The sequence below is a fragment of the Trichoplax adhaerens genome, genomic scaffold, assembly GCF_000150275.1.
Source record: "Trichoplax adhaerens TRIADscaffold_5 genomic scaffold, whole genome shotgun sequence".
Lineage (NCBI taxonomy): Eukaryota > Metazoa > Placozoa > Uniplacotomia > Trichoplacea > Trichoplacidae > Trichoplax > Trichoplax adhaerens.
In genome coordinates this window covers 3904489-3919858 of record NW_002060947.1, presented here as the reverse complement: position 1 = coordinate 3919858, position 15370 = coordinate 3904489, and the positions used below count along the sequence as shown (strand labels likewise).

The following is a 15370-nucleotide window of genomic DNA, read 5'->3' as shown; positions in this document are numbered from 1 at the left end:
CTGGGAAAGGATTCTCAACCCAACACGCTAACACATATATATATAACAATATATATATTTTTTAGCTTATTGGGTTCAGAATCCTTTCTCTGTCCAGTAGTATATATCTCTCTCTACCTTCTACCTGACCGACTTAGGGTAATAAAGTTCTCTTCGCTGATACAACTATCTCTCTCGTCTACTGTCTATAAGTAGAAAGACATATTATTACAGGATGGACGTATCTAGTCTATCATAGTAGGGAGAGGACGCTGTGGTTAAGTAATATAAGTGGACTGTTTTTATTCAATTTTTAATTTAATAAACAAAGTATCATGAGTTGGAATCTTTTAATAATATTATTAATTCATGTTATACGGTATAGTATCAATTCATATTCTAATACTGTACTGAGGCCTGGGCTTCCTGAAAGCGATTTCAGGAAACCCAACAACTACATCCCAATGGACGAAAATGCTACACCGCGTGTACAGTAGAGATTCGAGAGCCGAGAAAGAGAGAGAGAGAGATGATCCATTAACGTACATATTTCTCGCCTAGAGCGAGTAATCTGTGATTGACTTCCAACTACTGTACGACATCAGTGCTATTAGTGCTATCAAGTTTTGCTAGCGATTTGTGCTGCCGTAATGCTAGTGGGCTAGAATCAATCGAGCATTGATATCCGCGTGTACACTGTATGTGCAGCAGAGTTTTACAAAAGGATATGTAATTCTGTGCTGATGCAGTATTTGTATAGCCATTGCAGTCATTTAAGGTTTGAAAATGCAACCATTTTATCAGATTCGAGTTGCGTTTTTACTCCATGCAAGGATTCTACTCTGCGTATTCTTATACTGTACAGAAGTCACTAGTCTAGCACTGACATCAGTTTTGCTAATGATTTAGGCTAGCGTCATGGCTACTCGACTGGATTCAATCGAGTCGTGGTATCACTATCGACCTACTACTATACATGGCATAGCAATGACGATGAGCTAGAGTAGTAGAATGGAGATGATCACCACTCGTTATTTTTCGTTCACGCAGCTGTCAACCAGTTCGAAAGTGCAAAGTAAACAATCCACTCCAGTCATGTTTCCATCCGATCTGTATAATGAGATTGCAAATGAGATGCAACACCATAGCGTAATCAATTATTCGAGGATTCTTCTACTCTACACTACTGAATCGACTGGGTATGGATTTATTTTTTGAATCAAGCACAGTGCTTATGGAGTATCTTGTGCCCTTTTCCATAGAGTGTTAATGGAGTAGATGGGTAAACACAGTACCCTATCGATTCTTTTAGCCTACCAAATTTGAAAAAAAAGCGACTGCAAATGGCAATTCGCTTTTGTATACTTGAACGTCCAGTAATCCACCGGAGCAAAAATAAAGTCACTTCAATAGGAATAGAATACTGCCTACAGTATGACTTCTATGGTTGTCACGGGTGACATTATATATAGTCAAGAAAGTGGATTGTCTTGGCAAGCAAAAAGTCTACCTTGGTTTCCAATGGAAATAACATTGACGTGGCCCATTAGTATGCAAGCTTCACTGAGCCATTTGTACAGCCATGATATTAGTCTAGACGATTGTGTGGGCATTGGATAGTGAATTAGTGACAGAGTAAGCGAGATCCAAGAAAAAGCCGAAAAACTTTTTCTTGGACCTCGACACCATGGCCTACTGGACATCATTTTTGAGTAGCTGATGAGTATGTGGAGTGACTAGTGATCGGGTCACTCAATGCACACTTTGCCTTTTCCAATGTCTCCAGTATAATTCCTACTGCTCTACGACCGTCTTCCAACACTCTACTCTCAGTTGTATGACACGATGTCCATATGTCGGTATGTCTGTAGTTGGATGGACTGCGCCGAAGGCTTCAAGGAGAGGCGACCAAGTCGACATAGAATTACTACCACTGGGAAAGGAAAACCTGCAAAAGTTGTTAACAAAATCCAATCAAATCCACTGTCAATCCATGCTATTTCGGCGTTTTTCACTTCCTTTCCATTTCTTTCCATAGTGGCAATTACAATCTTGATAGAAGAGTCTTTATCCTTTCTTTTATTTTCTCTTCCTTCAATAAAATAACTGAATGATTGGAAATCAAGTATCTAACTTCCTTCGACAACGCGAATGCCAGGTAAGAGGAGGTAGCAAGTTTTTCTGATCCAATTTTTTTTTTCAAAGATTTTTCTCTTTCTTCCTGGTAAGTTCCATCACGATCATGACAATAGTCTAGATCCAACTATTTGTAGAGTAAACGTCAACTTGTAAAAAGGGATAGTAAGAGAGTTAGACTACAGGTTACATCATCATCGCACACTCAAGGATAACGATGCAAATAACACGGATGCCCCCCCAGTGGATGTCGATGGATCTATTCGTAGACAAGATGAACTTTTCCGCTTTCCCCTTTCTAATCAGTACAAATCTCTACCTGAAAATAGATTTTCCATCATGACAAGACATCACCTTTCAAGCATTATACGCCATATTCTTATACTACTCAACATGGCTTCTAGTCATCTCTCCGATAGCCTTTGATAGGATCGCCTTGATTCTTTGACTCCAATTCAAATTAAATAAGAATAGTAATATTTCTGTTTTTTCCTCTCCCCCCCCCTTTGCAATGAGTACAAAATCTCTACCTGAAAATAGTATCCATTATGACAAGACATTATCTTTTCAGAATTATGCACCTTGTTCTTAGCTACTCAACATGTCCTCTAGTCGTCATCAGTGCTATAGCTATGGACATGGTCGCCTAGGTTCTTCGACTTCAATCCAAATGCGCGTAGAATGATAGTAAATAATTATATTTCCATTTTTCTTCCTTTCTAATGAGTGTAAAATCTCTACCTCAAAATATGACCCATCATGCAAGACATCATTTATCAAGGATTATACGCTATCTTCTTAACTACTCAATATATCCTCTGGTAATCAGTCCTATATATAGCTATTGACAGGATTGCCATGATTCTTCAATTCAAATAAAAATAGTAAATAATAACAACAACAACTAGCAAGAATTCGGATGCAAAGGGTAGAAAAAAACCATCATGAAAAAATATCTGCTGACTTAGAATCTTTTCTACTGTTATACTGTGTTAATCTTCTGTCATCACTTTTATACTGCATTCCATAGCCCTACTTGTACAGTATTTATCGCCAATTTGGAAAGTCAGATTCTTTTTCCTAACAGATTGACTGTAGGGATGGATCATACTTGATGACGAAATCGAGAAACTGACTTGGATTTCTATTGATTGGCCCCCTCCATCAAATTCATTTCTCTTTCTTTACTATCTTATGATATCAATCTATAAGAAGAAGCAAATCATCATTCATAGTTACTCGATGGTTGCGATCAACACCAGCCTACATACGCATATTATTTTGACTCTATTGTATAAGGGTTATATTCTGTTGATCAGATTGAAGAAAAAAGATGAATTATTATTATTTCTGTCAACCCTGAAAATGGAGAGATTTTCTTACAAACAAGTCTATTCTTTTTTTATTGATTTATCTTGTAGTCAGTAACTGGAACATTTAATCGAACGTTTGAAAGATCTCTACATGTCTTTCCATCGTTGGCGAATCGATTGGAATTAGAGACCGAGCTAGAGGTAAGCTACTGTTGCAAACTTTCAGCCATAAACTATCGTCTAAAGTCCACTTAAGCCGCTACTGCTACGTAATCATTCCAATTTTACACTCGATAAGATATAAGATATTGCACAACACTACTATACAATATCTATTTTCTGTTCATTCTTTCATTCACTCCAAAAATAGCAGCTAATGAGGAAGAGTGAACAGTGAGTTAGAATAGATTGTACAGTACATGATCTGTAAATATCAAGCATACTAAATTGATGAACAGATTAAAAAGAAAGAATACTGTACAACAGATTGTCCGGTAGATTACTGTAGTCACGAGTAATTAATTATGTATATAATTATAGTACGTGCACGTTTTTAGCTAGCGTTGCGCTTACGCTTAAACTCTTACCTACAGCTGGCATAGTAGAAGATTACTTTACTCCCGGAAGGAATATCAAGTTAAATTCTAGTAGCATACTTTCACTCACGCTATAGGGCAGTAAAGTTAAGTGTCGTTGATGATAAAAAAAAAACTACTTTTACAATGCCTATGAAGATTTCAATCTATTGTACATAACGTATATAATTTGTTTGTAATCAGCTAATTTCTACTCTTATGGACATACGTACTGTATTGGAGTCCTGGAGTAAGGATTAGGTTATAATTGCAATATAGCATACCATAACGAATCGTCGATTGCCTACAGTATACAATAGCCAACCGAATTACTACCATTGCTTGATCTAGCAGTTGCATGATAAAAGGATTTTAAAGGAATTTAACTCTCGTAGCATAGTATCCAACCTCTATCACATTGCTCGAATTGTAGAAAGATTGAACTATTTAATGATAAGTCGGAAGCAGTTAATAGAATATCTTTCTAGAATACAGTTCGTGCAGGATAGGGTTAAAAATTATAGTTATACAGTACTGCAAATACTTGAGAATATTGCTGAAATAAATTGAAATATTTCAATGTGAATTTATAACTTCATAGGGACACCGTGGTTGTGTTAACTGTCTCGAATGGAATGATGACGGATCGTAAGTATTTTTACACGAGTATTACAAATAAATTCTTCGCATTTTCTATGTCTAATATTTATTGATATCAGTAATAACCCTTGGCATTTATATAAAAGTGACTACTCTGTTGCAATATACTAGCTTATTCTTCTTAATAATCACTCATTAGCGAGAATTAGAATTATATCTCTAGCCTCTAACCTCTACATACGCGTCTATACAGTAGTATGGAAAACTCGAATCGCCTAGTTTCTCGGACGTAATCTACTTATTTTATTATTCATAGTAATCGCAAGTTAGCTAGATTTACATTAAATCTCTAGCATCTAACATATACAAATATACAGTAGTAAATAAACTCTGATCGGACCAAAAATGTTCGTGATAGTAAGTTCTAGACTCATACCACTAGTTAGAATGTTTAATTGAAGGAAATTGTTAATTGCATACACGTACTACTAACTGTGATAGTAATGTATTTATAGCGTTATATTGACTAACCTAACTGGCCCATTGCACTGTACGAAAGCTTATTTTATTGGTGTTCTATGTTACTACTCGTATATTCTGTAAAGTCTATCTTTATTCAACATAACTAATAATAATTGGCCACCTTTGCAGTATTAAATCTCCTTCATCGAGTAAAAACCTGCAAGTAACCACGGCTGTATGACAGTATTCATATGAGTTAATGATCCTCCCTTGTAGTTAGACTTTAATCCAAATCTGGAAGTAATAAAAATAGAAAGATTTATAACAGTTTTCCGATCATTATTACAACACTCTGTGTAGTTTATCAAAACTAAATGTTAAAGATAGTTAAAATGATACTATACATTTTATGTAGGTAAGGAAGAGATATATGTAACATAATAACAGGCTCTTCTTATTAGTAGCAATATTGGTGCCCGTAAGAGTTAATTTGTACAAGTGGAGTCACTAAGCATTGATCTTGATTATCTAAATTGCAATCAGGTTATTAGCTTCCGGATCTGATGATCTTAAATTTATCTTATGGGACCCGTTACGCCACAAACAAGTTTGGTCATTAAACAGTGGACACGTTGGCAATATATTTTCTGTTAAGGTATTCATTGAAGTATAGCTCTGGTAGATACTGCATTAGTTTTACAATTACAGTTACAGTTACAATAAATGACATAGGAGATTGACCATTTTGATACGCATAAGTTTCTATCGGATTAAGTTGATACAATACAATATTGACCTAAGCTTTCTTAAATTTCTAGTTTGTACCTAATTCAAGAAATAGTCTAGTATTATCTGGTGCTGCCGACAACAAAATAAAGCTGCATTCAGTCAAATATAGTAGCACTCAACAAACTTTTCGTTGCCATACAAATCGAGTGAAACGCTTGGCCAATACTGCTAGCATGCCCTACTTATTTTGGAGTGCCAGCGAGGATGGAACAGTCAGGTAAATATAATACTGTTCAATAATTACATTTACCTGTTTGATATTGTAAACAACCTATTAAATCTTACGATCTCAATAATATGTTTTCGTATTGTGTTATATAAATTAGAATTGCTAGTGACTAGCTAGTAAATTTTAAATTAAATTACCGATAAGAATCTACTATGTTTCGCTATCACTATTTCTATAAGATTTTATTTTATGTTACTATTTTGATCTCGAAAAATATCAAAGTTACTAGTTTTATGATGTTATATTATTACCTATCATCTGTAGACAATTCGATTTACGCGAAAATCACACTTGTCAGGATGGTCAATCATGTAGCAACGTATTAATCAATGTTGCTAATCGCGCTATTAGAGATTACCCTTCCGAAGTTAAATGCTTGGATGTAAATAGTATGCGACCTGAACTTTTAGCAGTAGGTTGCAATGACCAGTACGTAAGGCTATACGATACACGCATGTTGAAGGTAGGCCCAAAGTCTACTTCAGAGACCGTAAAAGGCTACATCCGCAGCTTTACAGCTGGTCACTTGAATAAACAAGGGAGTGGTATCCGATATAATATTGTGCAAAGGCCAGTAACGGTCACATATACCACATTTAGTCCTAATGGTCAAGAATTACTTGCTAATCTAGGTGGTGAGCAAGTATATCTTTTCGATGTATTTCAAGAAGTTCGGCCTCTAAAATTTACTGTCGACGATTTTCAAATGTCTACTTCCAATAGTTGTCATTTTATCAGCCAGCTAACAAATCATGAATCCTCTAATATTAATATGGATAAGCTATCTTTTACCGATCTTAAACACAAGAAAGTAAAACTTAATCATTCTTCAGTATTACCTGCTCGTGCTGAATCGCTGAAAATACGAGGAAATGACGCATACAACTGTAAAATGTTCAACTTAGCAATACAATACTATAATTTAGCATTATCACTTGGCGTAGATAATCCTCTATTGTATTCTAATCGTGCAGCAGCGTACCTTTGTAGAGGGTGGTAAGTAATTGTTTATTCATTCTGAAAGGCTTTCTATTTCGATTTTTTTATGCAGTAGTTCTTGCGATTACATATTTTAATTTTAATCTCGACTTTCGTACTTTTCTACTCTACAACGATTACGTTAAAGACATCTTATTGTATACTCTTGTAATAGGGATGGTGATGTATATGCGGCGTTAAGGGATTGCCAGATGTCATTATCGCTAGATCCAAACCATTTCAAGTCATGGACTCGCTTAAGCCGATGTCTTAATAATCTTCGATATTATAAGGAGTCATTAGCTTGCCTAGATTATATAAAGTCTTGCTTCCCTCGCTTTGCTAATGAAGATCCCGTAAAGAGTTTAGAATCTGAGATTAAAAATGGAATGGCCAATGCCGGTAAGGGTATTTCTTTTAACGCTAAACATCGTATTGTAGTATACTGTGTTACGGCAATAAAATTCAAAGATGTCTTTAATATTAATTACGACAAATTTTATGATCGTTGTTAAATTTTTGAATTATCATTTAGTATTTAATATTATACAACTGTTAAAATGATTTTTTATTTATTGTAAAGAACGCGAAAGAAGTCGTAACCAATCGGAAGACAATCAGTCAAGACATTCTGTAGCATGTTCTGATTTTAAAATGCGCTATTGCGGCCATTGCAATACAACAACTGATATTAAGGAGGCAAATTTTTTCGGAGCAAATTCTCAATTTATTATGGCTGGAAGCGATGACGGATCATTTTTCATCTGGGATAGGGAGACTGCAAACCTTTTGCATGTTTTACGTGGTGATGAATCAATTGTTAACTGTTTACAGCCACATCCCAGTGTTTGTGTCTTAGCAACAAGTGGTATTGATCATGTAATTAGATTATGGAGTCCTCGATTGCCCCCTACTGATCAGGAGTCTAGGCATTGTCAAGATATTGATTCTATCAGTTCCACAAATCAGCGAAGAATGAATGCTGATCCTCTTGATATAATGTTATTAAATGTAATATATCGTAGAGGCAATTTTAGTAATAATAATGATGATAATAATAATGATAATGATGATAATACTGATGATAATGATAATGATAATAGTAACAGTAATAACAGAAGTGAACATCCTATCCATTGTCGCACTAGTTAACATGCTTGTTAGTAGACATCTTAATAAGAGGATATCTTAATTTTCTCATCAATACCGAGTAAGAATATTACCGGATATGTTTCACAAAAAGAGTGAAATTAAAATACACATGATAAAGACATTAAAAATATATTAATATATCATTTACTTATTATGTTATGTATCAACTCACAAAGACCTATTAAATGGCGATCATAATTCGAAAAAAGATCTGCCTTTGTTATTACTAAGAATATGGTTCGGAGTACTATTCACTGTTACATGTAATAATATTTAAGCTTACTTTGCGCTTGAAATTGAAACTAGTCTTCTACAGTATAAGATTTCTGCTACTATAATTGGCATATGGCATTTTGGGTTGCAGTTGGTCATTTACATATAGATTCTGATATCTTAGCATCTACATTTTCAATGTATGAGTATATTACCATATTGTAATGTATGTTTTTGTTGAATGTGCCTGCTCTTATGTTGTTTAACCTATGCATTGCATATCAAAATTTTTAAGGTAATAAAATTAATTTATTTAGATTTAACTAGCAATATGGACATAAAAAATGAGGAGACAAAGTGTAGTATATTTAGTACACAGTGATATCAAAATATCTACCGTTTTACTTGTATGAAGGCAGTCTACTTTATATGTTAGCAACGTAAAGTAATCCATTGCAGTAATAGAATAAATAATTCAGAGTACATTGCAAGAATATAATATAAATTTTTATTTCAATTTGAAAGTAATAATGCAAGAATGTTCGGATGGTACATAGTTAAGTTGAAGGTTATAGTTAATCGTTATCACAGAGAATGCATAATATCAATAACCTTCAAAAACAACTTCTATAGTGAAAGACGGCTGGTATCCTATACATGTACGATTGGCTAAAGTAGTCTTAAATCATAATATATTGTACAAATAGTCGATTCTCAGTTAAACACTTCATTATAAATTTTATACCATAGTAACGATTTTTACAAATTCCTAATATATATTTGTAATTTGCCAATAAAAATACCAATAATATCATATACTATTCTGGCTAAAAATATCTACGTGTATTCCGGTTTATAGACATTAGCAGATCGGCTAACCTTAAATAACTGTAACTACAGTATAGTTAAACGATACTGCAACATTTTATCTGGGAATTAAATGAACAACTTATAAAGATTACACCTTCCCTAGCTCATTTACTGTGAAGCTGTCAATAGGCAGACAGTACGGTAAATAATTTGAGCCACAATCATACGTCATTATGTTTTCAATTATTTCCTTAAATAATACCGATATTCACCTATCGTAGCTTCACTGAATTGATTCAAAAATTCTCTATAACTCATCAGGTTGAGAAGCAGCGTTAGGAGTAGTGACAGAATTACCGTTCATCTATTATGAAATTTAAAATACTGTCTCTTAGTTTCTTTAGTAGTTATGTTTAGAGTACTATATCATAATCAATTTGAGCAAAATTTATCAAAATAACGATACCCTACCTTTCTATTTTCGTCAAAGAGATATTGTGGAATGCTGAATTGATCGCGGGGTATAAATTTAAGTAAATCCTTAAGGTCATCAATATACTGTAATTTACTTTTTAGTTCCGGTGCCGTAAATGTACAGAACGACCAGAAAGACCACTAAAATTTGAGGAGAAATGAGCATTATTAATATTACGTTGCTTACTTTCTAGTCTCGGAGCCGTAATTGCGCACAGCAACCAGGAAGACCATTAAAATTTGAAGGGAAATATGTATACCGAGATTATTTTGAATATAAAATTTCTTTCTATCATTATAATACCTTGAGCCACCAAGAAGGATGAACCACATAAAAGGCTTTCAAATTTTTGTGATATCTAAAATCCATAATTGTACAACTTTAGTTGACTGTCAGTGAAAATCAATAATAGTGCGCAAAGCTGGCCTACTTTGGGTCTAATGTTTGATAAACTAGCTTTAAGAAATTCGCAGGTGGACGTTGCTCAGCATTGGTTAATGTATGGAAGTAGATTGCTATATAATCGTTATCTACCATATCATCCATCAGATACGCATAATAAGAAATCGCCTATTCAATGTGATAATAAAAATATGTTAATATGAGACGGTATAAAGTTTATCGAAAATACTATTGATTTGCAACGATAATTAAGATAGTAAATGTAACCTTATTTAGATCGGTAAGATGAGCTGGAAAATTATTGCCAATGAAAACAATGACAGATCGTCCGTACTGGTCTACTCCTAATGATTTGTTACATTACACCATCAAAGAATAAACCATGACCATAAACGATTCAGAAGTTATTACCTGACTTGTACAGAGCTTTTAATTTTATAATATCTTTGGTGTCCAATGTGCGTGCTAATTTCAACCAAGTTTGGTATCTTGTTCAAGAAATGGGATAAACTTGTAACTCAAATAATTGTTTTATTATATTAATTACGTCTATATATTCAAAGTGCTATGATCAAGTTATACGAGAGCGGCTTTAACTGTAAACAGAGAATTATAAGTTTCATACCTATCAGCTAAAATTTATACAAAAATTAGAATTTATGTTACCTCTTCGCATTTTGTTGCAACTGTGAAGTCTTTTTACTTTTCGATTGTATCAATTCAGATCTTGCTATATCATGATCTCCAGCCATTTTTGAAAATGCTCGGAAGGCAGCAGAATCCGATTTTGTAAAAGTTTTTTCATCCTCTGTTTAACCGCAATTCGGAAATTAATAGATAAAATTGATATAAAGATTTCAAATATTTTTGAATATTAAGTTATAGTGTACTATACATACCTGAATTTACTATCTTGTCTTGGATACGGATTGATCGTTCTTTTATGGTTGGCTCTCCGAATTCATTGCCTTTCCAAATAGTTAAATTATCCAAATAACGAAATGTTTTAACAACAGGTATGCTACTGTTGTAATTAAAACGAATTACGGATAGGTTCTAATAAATACCGATATCTTCAGGGAGATTTTCAAAAGCATAAGCTTCTTCTTCGTTACTTCTCGGAAAATATAATACAGCCAAACGCTTATATATTTCCTGAATAAAGTTAAAACTAATACCTTTAATATCATATATATCTTCAAATAGATGGTACGGCATTTCGCACAATACCAAACACATGCGTACAGGACGTACATATTTGTCAAGTCTGAATTGTATTGGCAATTATTATTTTATTGATGTTATATATCGTACCATTTCCGTATCATCCAAGATAAGGATAACTGTTTCGAGTGTACAACTTTGGTGCTCTAAGTACCTTCTGACAGTTCCTACAAAAATAATTCCATAATTAGTAATAAATACCTATAAGAGTTTTTATTAAACTCATATGTAATTAGTGATTGCTATGAATATTGAAGATGGACAGTGTAATATTTTAGTGCTCACTTAGTGCTATATGTGCTCCCTCAGATACTGGGAAACCACGTTGATGAAGATGGACGGTAGGAATAGCGATTGATCGGACCTTGTACTCGCTAACGTAAGAAAATTTTATGCAACGTCAGAGGTAGGCAAGCGGTAGACATTGAGATAAATAAGGGGATTATTTACCCTGCAATTAACAAGGACGATCTATAACTCCTGTAAAGCGCATTTTCTACAGCCGACAAGTATCTAGGATTGTATTTTGGACCAACCGTATGAATAACATATCTAAAATACAAGTGAAATAATGGGTAAATTATTACTGGTGTCACATTGGTACGACAGTCATTTCCTTAGAGCACGATACAAAAGGCAGTAGTTGCTACACTCTGTTGCAATTACAATAATTATACACACTTCCAACCTTGATGGTAAATTATAGCCCTTGGATAATTTCGATTCTCCAGTAGCACATTCTGTAAGAATAACAAATACGTACAATAATTATACATTACGGCTTATATTGAGAATGAATCACATACAAAATCAACGAAGATATAATACTGTTGTAATCATGACCTAAACTAAGCAAAAGACTACAAGTTAATTATTGGGTTTCTTTTACTTTTTCCTTGAAAATCTAATATTACATTCCTGCTAGCTACTTACTGCCAATCTCATCACGTATATCTCTATGTAAACTTGGTCCTGCAATTTCGAATATTTTCTGGTTGATTGGAGACATGACAGAAAGATTTTCGTTCGTAGGATTAACAATAGCATCTACCTTTAGTGTAGTAATATCACCAGTCCTAAAATAAGACAAGATCCATTCAGAGTACCGAAGTAATACCATATGATAAGTTCAGCATTCCAATTTCTTAAAATTGGCAGCATGATACAAATAACATCTTTCAGTATAATAAAAATATGATATTACGCTCAAAATTTATGCTAACTTTTTCCTGACTTACCATAGGACCAACTTTTGATTTATATTGGAACAATATTGAAATGGTGATTGTTTAGAGGGCTGGATGTCTGGATATGAAGGCACTATACTTTCATGCCATGTTTTCAAAACTGACACTTCTATTAAATTTTTAGCAACACCTAATGGATCTATTGAAGCGGCCATATCTCGGTTGTGATTACCTTTCTTGGCGATGAAGTATTTATTCAAGTATTATATCGATAGAGCATCAACTTTAAGACATAAAAGTAAAAAGTATGGCTTTATTAGCAAAGAGAAAATAGGTATATGAAATGTTATGTTTAACGGTAATTCTATTACTATACCATTATTAAGAATTGAAGTGGCATGTACTGCATTTATTTAAGCATAAACGTACTAGTTAGTACTTATTAGTATGCGAAATTGTATAGGCGTATACTGTAAGTTTGAGTACGTAACGCTAAGCTTTGCTATGATACATAATTACGCGTATATATAATCTGCAATATGATGGATAGCGGGTAGTATTTAAAGCGCAAGAAAAAAAGAGATTAATCAGCACTTTATTGTTACTATAATCGTTTGATTAACCTACAACCTGTTTATTGCATGCTCTCCTATTTTGCAACATTCCAGCTATACTCTGCTACGGGTTTTCTTTTGCTAACAACGAACTTGGCATATCGTACCATTTCAAATTGAAACTTGTACTGTATATAACAGCAATATTACGCAGTGAGTCTATCATGATTTAAGCTTAAAAATTTTTCAAGTACGGTACTTGACATGATCTCACATTGCATCATTAATAGTTGGTACTATCGACACGAAATGACCATCAGTTGCACAAAGTAGCAATGTTTAATGATCGTTCTGGCTTCCTTTCAATGTATCAAAATCATGATTCTACGCGTAAAGCTTGCTACTAGGCATTACGAAGATGATCGCTCTATCACAATATCATTATGGAGTTACGTGTATGAATGAAAAAAAAAAAATATATGAACCTTAGCGCGGCGGATTCTAGCTGACGGTATGACACTAGTACTGTAAAGCCATATTTGCAAGTCATGGCGATTAGTCTTGTCGAAAGTTGGTTCTCAACTTTGCCCTATACTGTAGTCCAATTCGATATTACGGAAGGAGGGGTTTCACGAATGACATCGGTTACACATTATTGTCTTCTAGAAATTGAATGAGGGGAATTCATAATGGCTGTCTGGTGTGTACTGTATAAAATGGAATGTAGGAGAACAGGCGGTTGTGTACGACGTAATAATAATGTAGTTAGCAATGTCTCCAGGATACTCTACTTGCCGATGCATAATCGTATAGTAATCGTGCCCTATCCAATCCAATCGAATGACAGTTATTACTGCAGCACCGCGGATGAGTAAAGCTTGATCATTCACTTCATGTGTTTTACTATACTTAGGAATGACTATATTAAGTGATTATGGCGGATAAAGATTACCGTATTCATCATTAGTACGTACTTCTATTTCGGATTTAGGATGGCGATGATACTCTACTTATACAATCGCGTTATCATGCTGTCGCTGCTGCTCCCTATCCATTAACCATTGTAAACAATCTTTTTAAATCTACAGTCCAATAGTTGCTACATGTAGTAGAGTACTACATTATCATGCATCCATGCATGTCGTTAGCAATGGTTGTTGTATGAAACGATTATCATAATGGTCAGTCTTTTCCATATAGAGCATCATTGGGGATGGCGCAACGTATTCTATCGGTAGCTACTGATTATCTTCTCCTATTGATTGTAATCAACTACATGTTTATCTACAAATATGTACTTATAAAGTTCGAAAATGACCACAAAGTGCTTAATAGACTGTACTGCTGTGTTGACTTTGGTTCGCCTTCTCGAACTCGTGTATTTGCGATTTAATATGCTTACCCATACATACTCATGAATTGATTATTGATTATCGTTCGGTACTTATTGCCATCGACCAACCTATTGGCTACATCTTTCTCTTTATCTACTCGTATCCTACAATGGATAAGTTACTCATGAACATGTTATCCCGTAGTGTAAAAATATTGAGCTAAATTGATCTATTCCGAATATATGTAGTACACTTTGGATATCCGCTGATTTACAGTGCTTTCGATAGTTTATTGCGCGTCTACGCTTAATGATAATGATCATTATCAGACATTGGCGCAATTGTGAAAGTTATGTTCTTGAAAACGGAAAGCAAGAAAACAATATTAACATTATATCCTAGACCTATTCATTTCCTCTCTCTATATATACATACATTACCTAGGTAATGATCTTATCGATATGACTATTGGTGGGAAATTAGCCTATTGAAGAGAAAATACCAAGCTCCAACCAGGAAAAGCTGATCGATGTACTGCATTCAGTGATTCAGTCAGTGGATCGCAATTTGTCTCCAGTGGAGAAAGTTCGATTATATTTTCGCCCGCGGCTTCTCATACAACTACAGTACAGTGGTAAAATTGGAAACTCACTGCTTCTTTGATACAGGACTGTAGTAACGTACTGTACTGTAATGGTTGATTTTGTAGTAAAATTTGAAACTCACTGTTTCTTTGATACGGGACTGTAGTAACGTAATGTACTGTACAGTATGTACTGTAATGGTTGATTTTCACGTGACCAACATCAGGCAAATGTCTACTGTACTGTACTGTTATAAGCGTCTAAGGCACCTCGCTCGAGCACTGTACAGTGTACAGTGTACAGTACTGGACTGGACTCTGCTTGTGCTTCTTACTCATACTGTACAGTACAGTAAAGCGCAATGCACATGGACA

General features: G+C 34.3%; 2 protein-coding genes across 2 annotated transcripts; one reads left to right on the top strand and one right to left on the bottom strand.

Moving 5' to 3' along the window:
- Nucleotides 1-3563: 3563 nt before the first annotated feature.
- TRIADDRAFT_25382 (uncharacterized protein) lies at nucleotides 3564-8213 on the top strand (the record flags this gene model as incomplete). The annotated part of the gene is made up of 7 exons (XM_002112868.1): nucleotides 3564-3629; nucleotides 4605-4651; nucleotides 5609-5720; nucleotides 5884-6071; nucleotides 6348-7079; nucleotides 7237-7493; nucleotides 7645-8213. Coding segments are annotated over 7 exons (1971 nt in total), but the record flags the coding sequence as incomplete, so codon positions are not given.
- A 1330-nt stretch (nucleotides 8214-9543) lies between these two features.
- TRIADDRAFT_56509 (uncharacterized protein) lies at nucleotides 9544-12739 on the bottom strand (the record flags this gene model as incomplete). The annotated part of the gene is made up of 15 exons (XM_002112428.1): nucleotides 9544-9600; nucleotides 9708-9851; nucleotides 10015-10069; nucleotides 10142-10281; nucleotides 10381-10457; nucleotides 10525-10601; nucleotides 10780-10921; nucleotides 11013-11081; nucleotides 11181-11268; nucleotides 11428-11504; nucleotides 11623-11711; nucleotides 11788-11889; nucleotides 12026-12077; nucleotides 12271-12413; nucleotides 12576-12739. The coding sequence occupies 15 exons, from the start codon at nucleotides 12737-12739 to the stop codon at nucleotides 9544-9546; spliced, it is 1476 nt and encodes a 491-aa protein (XP_002112464.1).
- Nucleotides 12740-15370: the final 2631 nt, after the last annotated feature.